At 32.1% G+C, this 12,182-nt stretch overlaps 1 protein-coding gene across 1 annotated transcript in view; it reads left to right on the top strand.

Moving 5' to 3' along the window:
• LOC141301427 (uncharacterized) overlaps positions 1-10,345 on the top strand; it is a 150,447-nt gene extending 140,102 nt beyond the window's left edge. Inside the window, exons 5-6 of the mRNA XM_073831657.1 lie at positions 5,539-5,595; positions 10,217-10,345. Of these exons, the coding sequence (XP_073687758.1) occupies positions 5,539-5,595; positions 10,217-10,345 (186 nt within the window). The remainder of the gene's footprint in view (positions 1-5,538; positions 5,596-10,216) is intronic.
• Positions 10,346-12,182: the final 1,837 nt, after the last annotated feature.

Below are 12,182 nucleotides of genomic sequence, written 5' to 3'. Positions count from 1 at the left end.
AAACGCAGTTGAGATTAAAGGGATCAGAGTGCGGTGGAGTTACAGCCGTTTTTTAGCTATGGCAAGAGACCGATAACCATAACTCTTGCTGTCAGATTGTAGTAGATCTGTTTAACTAGCTGCGCGCTAACAAGATGTGTGCGGTTTGAGACGGGCCCGATGCGAAGGGAGCTCAGAGCCGTGAAGCGGACGAGACCTGAGTTATTATCTGCGAGGTCAAAGGCAGCAGACGGATGGACTGAGACTTGATCTCTCGGCTCGTGAAGATGTGACACGGGGACGTCATTCATCCTTCCTCTATCACCGTGAGGTCAGGAGGCAATCGTTCGGGCTTCACACAGAAGGCAGTCAAGCTCTCATCACCGTTTCCATTTGTTTCACAAAGCTAGCGCACTGTATCTGTGCGTTTGCAGACATAACGCCTTACTGTTTTTAAATGTATCATTGGTATTTGGGATCATTTCGTCTTGGAAAGTCTGAGTTATAGTCATAATTGATTCATATTGGAGGCAATAGGCCTTTATGGTAATGTTAATATATGAAATATGTCTGTTTGTTACTGTGTCATATATATTTGCTTTTTATTTGTTCATTTATTTGTCACAAATACAAAAAAACAACATATTGTGAAATATTATCTATTACTAATTTTCTCTTTTACAGTTATTACATTTGGTAATGCTTATTTTTGTTAAAATATTTTAAAAAATCGTTTAAAAAAGTGATAATTTAATAAAACTGTTAAAGCTATTTTATATAACTTTTTTTTTAATCAAAATTTGAAATGTTACCTTTTGCAACTGAATGAAATTAGTAAGTAATAAAATGACCAATACTAAAGCTGAAATAAAACAAATGAATAGTAATGTTAAAAATAATTTAAAAAAAAATAGAAATTGACAATCACATGAAATTACTAAACCTAAACCAAAATTAAGTATAAATAAAGTGTAATTAAAACATTTTAAATATTAAAAGTAAATTTGTAACATTACTTAAACTTAAATAAAAGCAAAAATAAATAAACAAACAAACAATCAAAATTGCCAAAAATTACTCAACTTAAACCAAAGTTGGGAATATAAATAAAATGTGTAATATTAGAAAATAAAATAAAGCTGAATAGAAATGTAAATAAATAATTACTACACTTCAACCAAAAAAGCTAAATAGAAATAAAAACTAATAGAAATTGGCAAAAGCACGTAACAAAAGGACAAAATTTAAACCAAAATTAAGTTGGAAATATAAATAAATATTTGTGATATTACAAGCAAGTTTGACTTAAATTTCTAAAATTACCAAAACTAAAACTAAATTAAAATAAAGCTAAATAGAAATGTTAAAAAAAGAAAGAAATTGGCGAAAGCACATAACAAAATTACTAAACTTAAATTGAGATTAAAATGAAAACTGTAAATCTAAAAATAAAAGCTAATTCAAAATTAAGTGCTACAATAGTATGTAAATAATACTGTAAGTATAACATTTACACTGGTTTTCTATATGGGAATATAAATAAAATATATTTCATGTTAGAAAAAAGTTGAAGTTGAAGTACTAAAATTACCAAAACTATAAAGCTGAATAGAAATGTAAAAAAAATAAAATCTAATAGAAATTGGCGAAAGCAGATAACAAAAATTAATTGCGATAATAAAATATAAATAATATTATAAGGGTAAAAATAAACACGGGTATTATATATGGGAATATAAATAAAAGATTTGATGTTAGAAAATATATATTTTTGTCCATTTCAAATTTTTTTCTGCAACTTTGATGTATGTACGTTTTATTTATTTTTTACATTTTGAGTCTTATTGGCTGCAGTTGACATCAGAATTTTTATTATTATTACTTAATTTAACTTTGTGTGTTAGGTTGTGCTGGTTCCTCTCAAAACCTTCAGTAAATAAACATCCTTGTAAATTAAGGCTAAAGTTTTAACGCATGTTAAGGAATCTTATCCGTGGTCTTGTTGATCACAATGACAGATTTTGTCTTTAGTGAAATGAAGAATCTTATATGAGGAGAAAGTAAACAATCACTACTAGTGTGTGTGTGTGTGTGTGTGTGTGGGTGGTGAACATCCTGCCAGGTGCTGTCTCCGGTCCTGACACCGCTGACATTCCTCATCCTTCATGGATTTCCTCACTTGAGGTCTTGCCATGGACGTGATTGAGTGGGCGGCACAGTTTCTCGAGCTATAACCCACACTCCTACATGCTCACACTTTAAACCACGAAACTTACATTTAAACCCTCCACTGCTGTTTATTTTGCGGTAACAGCCATTATTGCTTACATTAGTGTTGCACGATATACTGGTACTAAAAAGGTATCAAGAGACCCTGCTTCAAAAAATGGTACGATTCCGCATTTTACTACTTTAAAGGTGCAATGTGTAATATTTAAGAGGATCTCTAGACAGAAATGCAATATAGTATACATAACTATGTTTTCAGGGGTGTATAAAGACCTTACTTAAAGGTTGTATCAGCGATTTCTAGCCTAAAACATAAAGTGTCAATTTCAGCTGACCTTTCTTCACGATCCGCTCGCTGCCTGCCCCATAAATTGTCTGTGAAAAAAACGCGTCTCTCTGGTCAGCCTAGGGTCCGAGATATGCCAAAAAAAACAATCGGCACTACCAACCTTTCCACACAAAAACAAACAGTGTTCCAACCAATCAGCGTCAGGGGTTTGGTGTTGTGGACTTTCGCTCCGCCTCCCTCACATCCCTGCACCAGTAGGAAAGTCCACAACACCAAACCCCTGACGCTGATTGGTTGGAACACTGTTTGTTTTTGTGTGGAAAGGTTGGTAGTGCCGATTGTTTTTTTGGCATATCTCGGACCCTAGGCTGACCAGAGAGACGCGGTTTTTTCACAGACAATTTATGGGGCAGGCAGCGAGCGGATCGTGAAGAAAGGTCAGCTGAAATTGACACTTTATGTTTTAGGCTAGAAATCGCTGATACAACCTTTAATGGACCATTATGTTTATATCTACAGACAAGGGGTCGACTGTTTTTCAGGGCCGATGCCGATACCGATTATTACAGATCAAATGCACCGACAAACGATATTTTGAACCGATATGTGTCTAGTGTAAAAATTAAAATTGGTAAGATGAGACCACAGGTTTGAAGTATTGCCACTTTTTGCCATTGTACCACCCATACTGACAACATCTCCACATGTTTTGCACACTGCCTTCCCTGGTGTTTGCAAGTCACTGATTTGATTTCTGAATCGTATCATTTATTTGATTCATTCGAACGGCTGATTCATTCAGGAATAAAGCAAGTGACTGTCTTTATGAATGGTAAATTGAATCACTGACTCACTAGATTCGTTTGAAAACGCACATTCATTCATAAACAAAACAAATTGTGTTTGAATGGAGATGCGCAGCGGCTCAGTTGTGACATTTTTCACAAAGAAATAGAGCAAAATCAGGCAATAGTGTTATAGTCAGACAATACAAGTCACTTAATACTAACTTCTTGTTTGTTGTGCGCTCCTCATTTGGGAGTCACACTCATGCTCCTCACGGTCAAAAGTGACCGGACACCTGAAACGTAACTTTTTTTTTTTTCTTAAGTAAAACCAATCTAATATATTTTTGTTCCATAATATTTTTTCTTTTTTCCTTTGTATTTTTAGAGAATTTTATGGTACTAATGATTATTTATGCAATAATTATGATCGATTTTTCACCCTGAAAATAGTAAAAAAAAAAAAAAAAAAAAAAAATCCTAATTTTTAAAAATTATTTTTCAATGAATGCAGTATTTCAGATTAAAATAGAGTATAGGCCTTCCAAATCCATTTTTTGAAGACAGATTAGCACCTCTTGGTGGGAGCATAGAAAGAAAAACAAGCAATTTCACAGTGTAACCACTAGAGGCCTGTAAAGACATCAATAGAGATGCCTAGTGAATTCCCAATTTGTTTTAGACATAATTGCTTACTTATATAATAAGTAATGGACTTTAAAATATATTCAGACATTCTCAAAGAGTACTTTTTGTGAAGTTTGAGATATTTTCTTCTTATAAATAATGATTTCAAATTAATTTTCGCATTATGATTATAGTCAATCCTAAACGGCACTGCACTGACAAACCCAAGAGGCAGTGCTTGCTTCTCATCACTGTTTACTGCAGATTTCAAATTAATTTCCAGCGTGTCAGTTTTGCCCACTGCTCTGAGCTTTTTTCTGCATTATTACTGAATTATTGAATTCATTTCACATACTCCTAAAACTTTGCTTTGTTACAGACAGCAGTTTATAGGTGTGTGTGTGTGTGTGTGTGTGTGTGTGTGTGTGTGTGTTTATTTTTCAGTCTTGATGTTTTAGAGTGTCACCACTTCTCTGCTGTGAGCTTTTTCTGCATTATGACTGAATTATTGAATGGATTTCACATATTCTCAAACGTTTGCTCTATTACAGACACAGTAGTTTTATTGATGTGTGTGTGTGTATAAGTGTGTGTGTGTGTGTGTGTGTGTGTGTGTGTGTGTGCGCGTCTGTGTGTGACTGGATGTGTCTAAATCACACTCCTGATGTTTTATAGTATCATCCCTTCACTGCTGTGTACTTTTTTTTTTTAGTTTTGTGTCTGATTTGTCGATTGTGCACACAGATAATCTCTGAATTGCTGTGTTTTTGTATTTTTCCCATTCATTTCCTATGGTCGGTCATTTCTGACCGAAGAGCATTAGTGTGACTTTTTTTTTTTTACGCCCACTTAGCCTTTTCGAATCATGTCGTAATTGTTTTTCTGTGTTCACATTCCCAGTGCCATAAAAGTCACCAAGTTTCATATCATTCCGATGAAGCTGTGATTTTTAAAAAATCAAAATGTAAAATGTTCCGGTCAGAAGCGACCGAAGAGCGCTCAAGGGTTAACTGTTGATTTAAATCAATATCTCATTTACAAACTCCCTTAAAAATCTTTAAAAGCTGTCACTCATCTTAGTTCATCTCGATTTTGGTATCGTGACAACACTAGCTTACATACAACTCAGTTTGATTAGATTGCCACTGTTTTTCCCAGGGATCTTATGATCTATAGGAGCACAGTTGGCGCAGAGTTGCTGTGACTGTGTGAATCTGCTATTCGCAGCAACTGCATTGCAGAAGCCATAGACAAATAACTGAATAAATCAGTGTTTGAGCACCTCAGGTGGCTTCGCTGGATGTCAGCAGAGACATTTCCCAGTCCTTTCTTCTCCTCAAGCCTAACATGAGGTTGCAGCACCTTTGTTGTTTCCTCGTCTGTTACGTAACGTGTAGGAAGATCATTTACACTCTATGGAGGATTTCCGAATGCTTTTACGGATGTTAAGCGCTGAGACTCTTCTGAGACATTTCTGAATGTGTGTGTAACCCGCTTGGTTTTAATAAATGCATCTGCATCCTTTAGGCCGCGTGGGAATGTAACCAATTAAACTTGTTGATGGTAATCTAACGATTTGTGTGTTTCTCGATTAATCTCTTGCTTTCTGTTTTCTTTCTGTCAATGCAGAGTGCAGCAATGGACGAGACAGTAATATGGGAACAGCACACTGTAACTCTACACAGGGTGAGAATTTAATCATCTGTGTTCATTTGTGAATTGCGAATCATTCAGAGGATATTGTCTTGTTTTACTTGTTAGTGAATATCTGTTGATTAACATGTTTTTTTAAACTTGTTTTAAAGGCCTCATGAAATCAAAACTCAAGTCATAGTTGCAACTTAAATATAAACTAAAACCTCTGGCTAAAATAAAGTGAGTTCTGACCAAAGGTATTTCAGTAGGGAATACCTCAAAACTGGAAAGTTTTACAGGGTCTTTATTAGGGGTGGGCGATATGACCTAAAATTAATATCACGGTATTTTTCATCTTTTGAACGGTGCCGGTATAATATCACGGTATTACTTTTTTTGGTACATTTTCGGAGAAGTAGCCTGTCCTGTCCATTTAGTATGTGAATAAAGTTAATCTTTTCATAATATAATAAGTATATGGTAGGTATCCTTATCAAAAAGAGACATGGGAGAGTATTATGCATTCTCAACATATTTATTTTGCAAAAAACCTAAAGATCTTACTTAACAGTGTACAACAAAACAAAAATTATTTTTTTAAATTTAATTTCTGCAATATTTAAAACCTTTAAATAACTGGGGGAAATCAACCCATGGCAACAGTTTAAAAGTAGACCAATTCTGTGGGGAAAAACGCGGACTTGGCAACCCTGCATCCAACACCAGCTGCTGGAGTTTGTCTTTGCACACGTGAGTACGAAATTTTCGTCCGACATTTTTGCACGTTAAAAAAAATACAGGTTATGTTAATCGAGTTTACACACTGCCTCTGAAACTTTCATCCGTCATAAAAAAAATTGGATCATGTTTGATGTTCTGCATTTTCGCATCCATAATAAGCATTTTGATAAGGATGGCGAATATGAGAAAACTAAAAAAAAAAAAAACACATACGAAAATCGGACTCAGTGTACAATGACCTTTAGATTTGAACGATCACGGGTCGAAAGTAAAGAGAGATGACAAAAATAGACTGGAGGATTTGTTGCAATCTTGTACTCACTGACAAATATCTATTATAAGATGTGCTGCTCCCTTTACAAAATCGAAAGTAAACGTAAACAGGCCGGTCGCGTTCGCCTCGCGCCTGCTCAATTTGTGATCCGCTGTGTAAATCCTTTGGCCGGCCGACCGGGAAAAGTCCCGGTCGTCCCGATTGCCACTCCGCCCCTGGTATAGGCTACAGGGCCGACCTTTCTTCACGATGTTTCACCAGCCGTTTAATGGCCACTCTCCTTTTACCTACCACCTGCAAAGCTGATACGAATATGTTTTACTTTTTTATTTACAACAAGATAGTATAAGGACAGGTATTCAGACCACAACTGAACGTTTGAAGAAAATTTAATGTTTTAAATATACCGGTATTGACGGTATTAGAAAATCCATGTCGTGGCGCTATCTCACACCGGTGATGACTATGACACCGGTGTACCGCCCACCCCTAGTCTTTATGCGTAAGTGGGAAAAATCAGGAACAAGACAAAATTCAATTACATATGTAAGAATTATGAAACATTTAGGTTTTCAGCAGTGACTCGAAAACGGTGCATCTCAAAGAAATTGTGACAGAAATGCAATTATTGATGATGATGGTAGAACTAGTAGTAGTAGTAATAATAATAATAATGAAATTATTAATAAAACTTTAAGGAATAATCATTTTTGTCCATGTTTTAATTTTAACAGTAAACCTCTGTTTTGTAACATTTTGTCAATTTGATTATAAATTAAATTATTTGTTTATGCCTTCTTTTTTAAATTCATGTATTTTTGTTAAACTTTTAATAAATTGTTAAAACTTACTTTTGTAAATAATATATTATAATGTAATCAGTAAAATTTAATTTAAATTCTCAATTCTCAATTATAAATTACCCTCATAAATGCCCTCATTTGATGATTGAAAAATAAATGAATAACAGAATCCTAAAAATGTTTTGTTAAATTTTAAATAAATTGTTATTCAGTTTATAAGTAGTGATTTAAATTAATTAGACATGCTTTTTGATTTACTAAAATTTAATTTAACCATTAAAATGAAGTCCAGAAAAAATGGTAAAAATGTTTTTTTTTGTTAAACAACTACAAATCCTAATGCTTCTTAGACTTTATACTTACGCTTTTGTAAATTATAATTTGTAATATATTATAATGTGATCATTAAAACTGACATTTTATTTGCCAAAAGAAATTTAATTTAATTTGATTGTAGATTAAATAATATTTTTTGCCTTTATTTGATTACCCTTTTTTTTAACAGGATTCTAAAAAATATTTTTGTTAAATTTTATAAGTTCAATGATTTCAATTAATTAGACATGTTTTTGATTACTAACATTTAATTTAACTATTAAAATTGAGTCCAGAAAAATTAAAATGGGGGAAAAAAAATCATGTTTTTGTTAAACTCTTAAATTGTTAAAACTCCATTTCCTATTGCTTCTTAGACTTTATACTCTTTTAGACTTTTTACGCTTTTGTAAATTATAAATTGTAATATATTATAATGTGATCATTAAAAATAAATTTGTTTAATTATATTTGATTATAGATTAAATAATTTTTTTATGCCTTGGTTACTGAAGAAAAAAATTACAGAGTCCTAAAAATGTTTTTTTTGTTAAACTTTTAATAAATTATTATTAAATTGTATAAGTGTGATCATTTCAATTAATTAGACATGATTTTTGATTAATACAATTTTCTTTAACCATTAAAATGGAGTCTAGACAAATTTTAATGGAAAAAATGGAATTAGTAAAAAAAAAATCTGGATTTGGAAAAATTGAAATAAATAAATGGAATTTGTTGAAAAAAAAAAAAAGCAATTCTAAAAAATTAAACTGGAAAAAATAGAATTTGTATAAAAAAAAGTCATGGTTTTAATTAATTAGACATGCTTGTTGAATACTACGATTTAATTTAACCATTCAAATTAAGTCCACAAAAATTAAAATTGAAAAAAATGTATTTTTAGTTAAACTCTTAATGAATTGTTGAAACTACATTTCCTATTGCTTCTACTTTTGTAAATTATAAACTGCAATATGTTATAATTGTGATCATTAAAACTGACATTTTGTATGCCAAAATAAATTAATTTAATTTGATTATAAATTAAATTAATGTTTTATAAATTCTGCACAATTAAAACGGAATTTGTAAAAAAAAAAAAAAAAAAAACAACAAAAAAAAAATGTAAAAACTTGAAATGGAAAAAATGGAATTTGTAAAAAAAAAAAAAGCTATTTTTTATATTTTCATTTATATTTCATTCAAGTCACTCTATGGCAGAGCAAGCTGATTTTTAACACAGGTGTTCACGGATGATGTTAGTGTATGCAGGTCAAGATAGTACATGCTTACGTGGAAGAATAGACACTATATTCATTATCTGCATTAAAGGAGAACTCCGGTGTGATATTGACCTAAAGTGTATTGAATCATGATACCGAGTGTGAACGTACCTTGCATATTTCATCTCGGTTTGTGTCCAGCTGTCCGAAATCTGGGGTCAGTTAGCCGATGCTCACAACAGGTTGTCAATGAAAGTCAATCGGGCATCGAAGGAGCCATGTAAATAAATCACTGTTTTACACCATTTACGAGGCACAAAGTAGCTCCGCACTTCATCGGTAGACTTCCTAGGGCCCTGACATTTAAAACGAGACATTGAGAACTCAGAAAAAGCACCGGTAGTTTATTTACAAGAAGATTTATACAGACAGTACCTGGGAAAGAAAATCCGGTAGCCGCCATCCTGAACTTAGTCACGATAAGTCGAGTGTCGAGCACCAATGAATTTATCAGGTTATCAACGTATCAGGTTGTAGTTTCCTTCGTGCTCGACACTCGACTTATCGTGACTACATTTAAGATGGCGGCGACTGCTCTGTTCCTGGTGGAAGATGTCTGTATAAATCTTCCTGTAAATAAACTACCGGTGCTTTTTCTGAGTTCTCAATGTCTCGTTTTAAATGTCAGGGCCCTAGGAAGTCTACCGATGAAGTGTGGAGCTACTTTGTGCCTCGTAAATGGCATAAAACAGTGATTTATTTACATGGCTTTTCCGATGCCCTGTTCACTCTCATAGACAGCCTGTTGTGAGCATCGGCTAACTGACCCCAGATTTCGGACAGCTGGACACAAACCGAGATGAGATATGCAAGGTACGTTCACACTCGGTATCATGATTCAATACACTTTAGGTCAATATCACACCGGAGTTCTCCTTTAAAGTGTTATTGTGCCATTTCAAAAAGCAACTCATTACTAAATTAAACTCAAATTACTTGTAACCCTTTTCTGTTAATATTAGTCAAGTAAACAAATGATGTACTGTTGCAGACTTGAGGTCCTTTTTTTATCGTATTGTTTTTCTCCTCTTTATATCTGTGATAGGATCTTTCTATCTCTCTGCCCTTTTCTGCCCTCTCTCTGTATCTCAGTGACCATCATGTCCCCTCATATATCTTCTCGTCCCAGATCTCCTATGCTATCTTTTCATTCTCTCTGTCCCATTCTGTCCCTTTCCAGGTCTTCCAGTCTGATTTGAATGTTTTAATTTCCCCCTCGCCTGTTTGTTAACGTGTCGTTGTGTGTCTCACAGGCTCCGGGGTTTGGCTTCGGGATCGCTATCTCAGGCGGGAGGGATAACCCTCACTTTCAGAGCGGGGAGACGTCCATCGTCATATCTGATGTGCTGAAGGGAGGCCCAGCCGAAGGCCTGCTGCAGTAAGACTCCTCTCTGACCTGCTTTACCATGGCAATGCCAATTTAAATCTAGTTTCATTTCTGAATTTGAGTTAAATTTGATACATTTGGATAAAATAGAATTAAAAGCATTTTCAGCAGTGCTCTCAGACTATTTAATTTGTATCGAAAACATTAGGTATAAATGAGAAAATGCCAATTAAAATCATTTTCACTAGAAGCATTTTCACTAGTGCTTTCAAACTATTTTAATTTGTATTGAAAACATTTGTATTAAATGAGAAAAGGGCAAATTAAAAGCATTTTAACTAGTGTTCTCAATATATACTTTTAATTTGCGTCAAAAACATTTGTATTAAAGTAGAAAAATGCAAATTAAAGCATTTTCACTAGTTCTCTCAAAGTATTATTTTTTAAAATTTTGTATCGAAAATAGTTGCAATAAATAAAGTGCAAATTAAAAGCATTTTCACAAGTGCTCTCACACTATTAATTTAATTTGTATCGAAAACATTTGTATTAAAGTAGAAAAATGCAAATTAAAGCATGTTCACTAGTTCTCTCAATATATTATTTTAAAAATGTTGTATTGAAAATAGTAGCAATAAATAAAGTGCAAATTAAAAGCATTTTCACTTGTGCTTTCAAAATGTTTTTTATTCGTATCAAAAATATTTGTGTTAAATTAGAAAAGTGCTAGTTTCACTAGTGTTCTCAGAATATTAATTTATTTGGTATGTATCGAAAACATTATTTTTTTAATTGGAAAAGTGCAAATTAGTGTCAAATTACAGTCTCAAAATATTATTTTTTTAATTTGTAACAAAAACAGTTGTATCGTATTAGAAAAGTGAATTAAATAAATATTTGAATATTTGAGTATCGAAAACATTCGGTTTAAATTAGAAAAAGTCCAAATTAAAAGCATTTTCACTAGTGCTCTCGAACTATTAATTTATTTAGTTTGTATTGACAAATTTGTATTAAATTAGAAAAGTGCAAATTAAATGAATTTTCACTAGTGCTCTCAAAATATTTTTTATATGAGAAAAATGCCAGTTAGAAGCATTTTCATTAGTGCTCTCAAACTGTTTAATTTGTGTCCATTTTAATTTTTCAGAATTCCTTTTGTTTTTTTGTAAACAAATTTAGATTTCCGTTTTAGCTTTATTGAACAAATTCTGTTTTAATTCTTCAGAATTCCCTTTTATTTAGTTTTTTTTTTTTACAAATTCCATTTTTTCCATTGTAATTTTTCAGAATTCTGTTAGTTTTTTTTTTTAAACAAATTCCATTTAGAATTCTGTTTTCTTTTAAAAAAAATAAATTTTTACATTAAAAATTTTCAGAATTCTTTATTAATTTATTTATTTTTTATTGAATTGAATTTTTATTTGAATTTTTCTGGACTACATTTCAATTGTTAAATTCAATTTTAGTAATCAAAAAGCAAGAAGCAATAGGAAATGTTTAAATTAACATTAACATTAGGTTTAAATTAGAAGTGCTAATTAAAAACATTTTCATTAGTGCCCTCAGAACATTAATTTATTTAGTTTGTTTCGAAAACATTCGTTTTAAATTCGAAAAGTGCTAATTACAGTAAATGCATTTTCACTAGTGCTGTCAAAATAATATTCAATTTGAAAACATTTGTATTAAATTAGAGAAGTGCAAATTAAAAGCATTTTCATTAGTGTTTTAAATATAAATGTGAATATAAATATAAATATAAATTAAATATAAATTAAAAAGTGTTATAAAATATTGATGCATCAAAAACATTTGTATTAAAAATTTTAAAAGTACAATTTCAAAACCATTTCAGCACTAATCTCAGGCTTTATTTGTTTATTTTTTAT

The sequence above is a fragment of the Garra rufa genome, chromosome 25 (assembly GCF_049309525.1).
Source record: "Garra rufa chromosome 25, GarRuf1.0, whole genome shotgun sequence".
NCBI classification, from domain to species: domain Eukaryota; kingdom Metazoa; phylum Chordata; class Actinopteri; order Cypriniformes; family Cyprinidae; genus Garra; species Garra rufa.
Note: the sequence above shows the minus strand (reverse complement) of the source record. Positions and strands in the feature narration are given on the sequence as shown.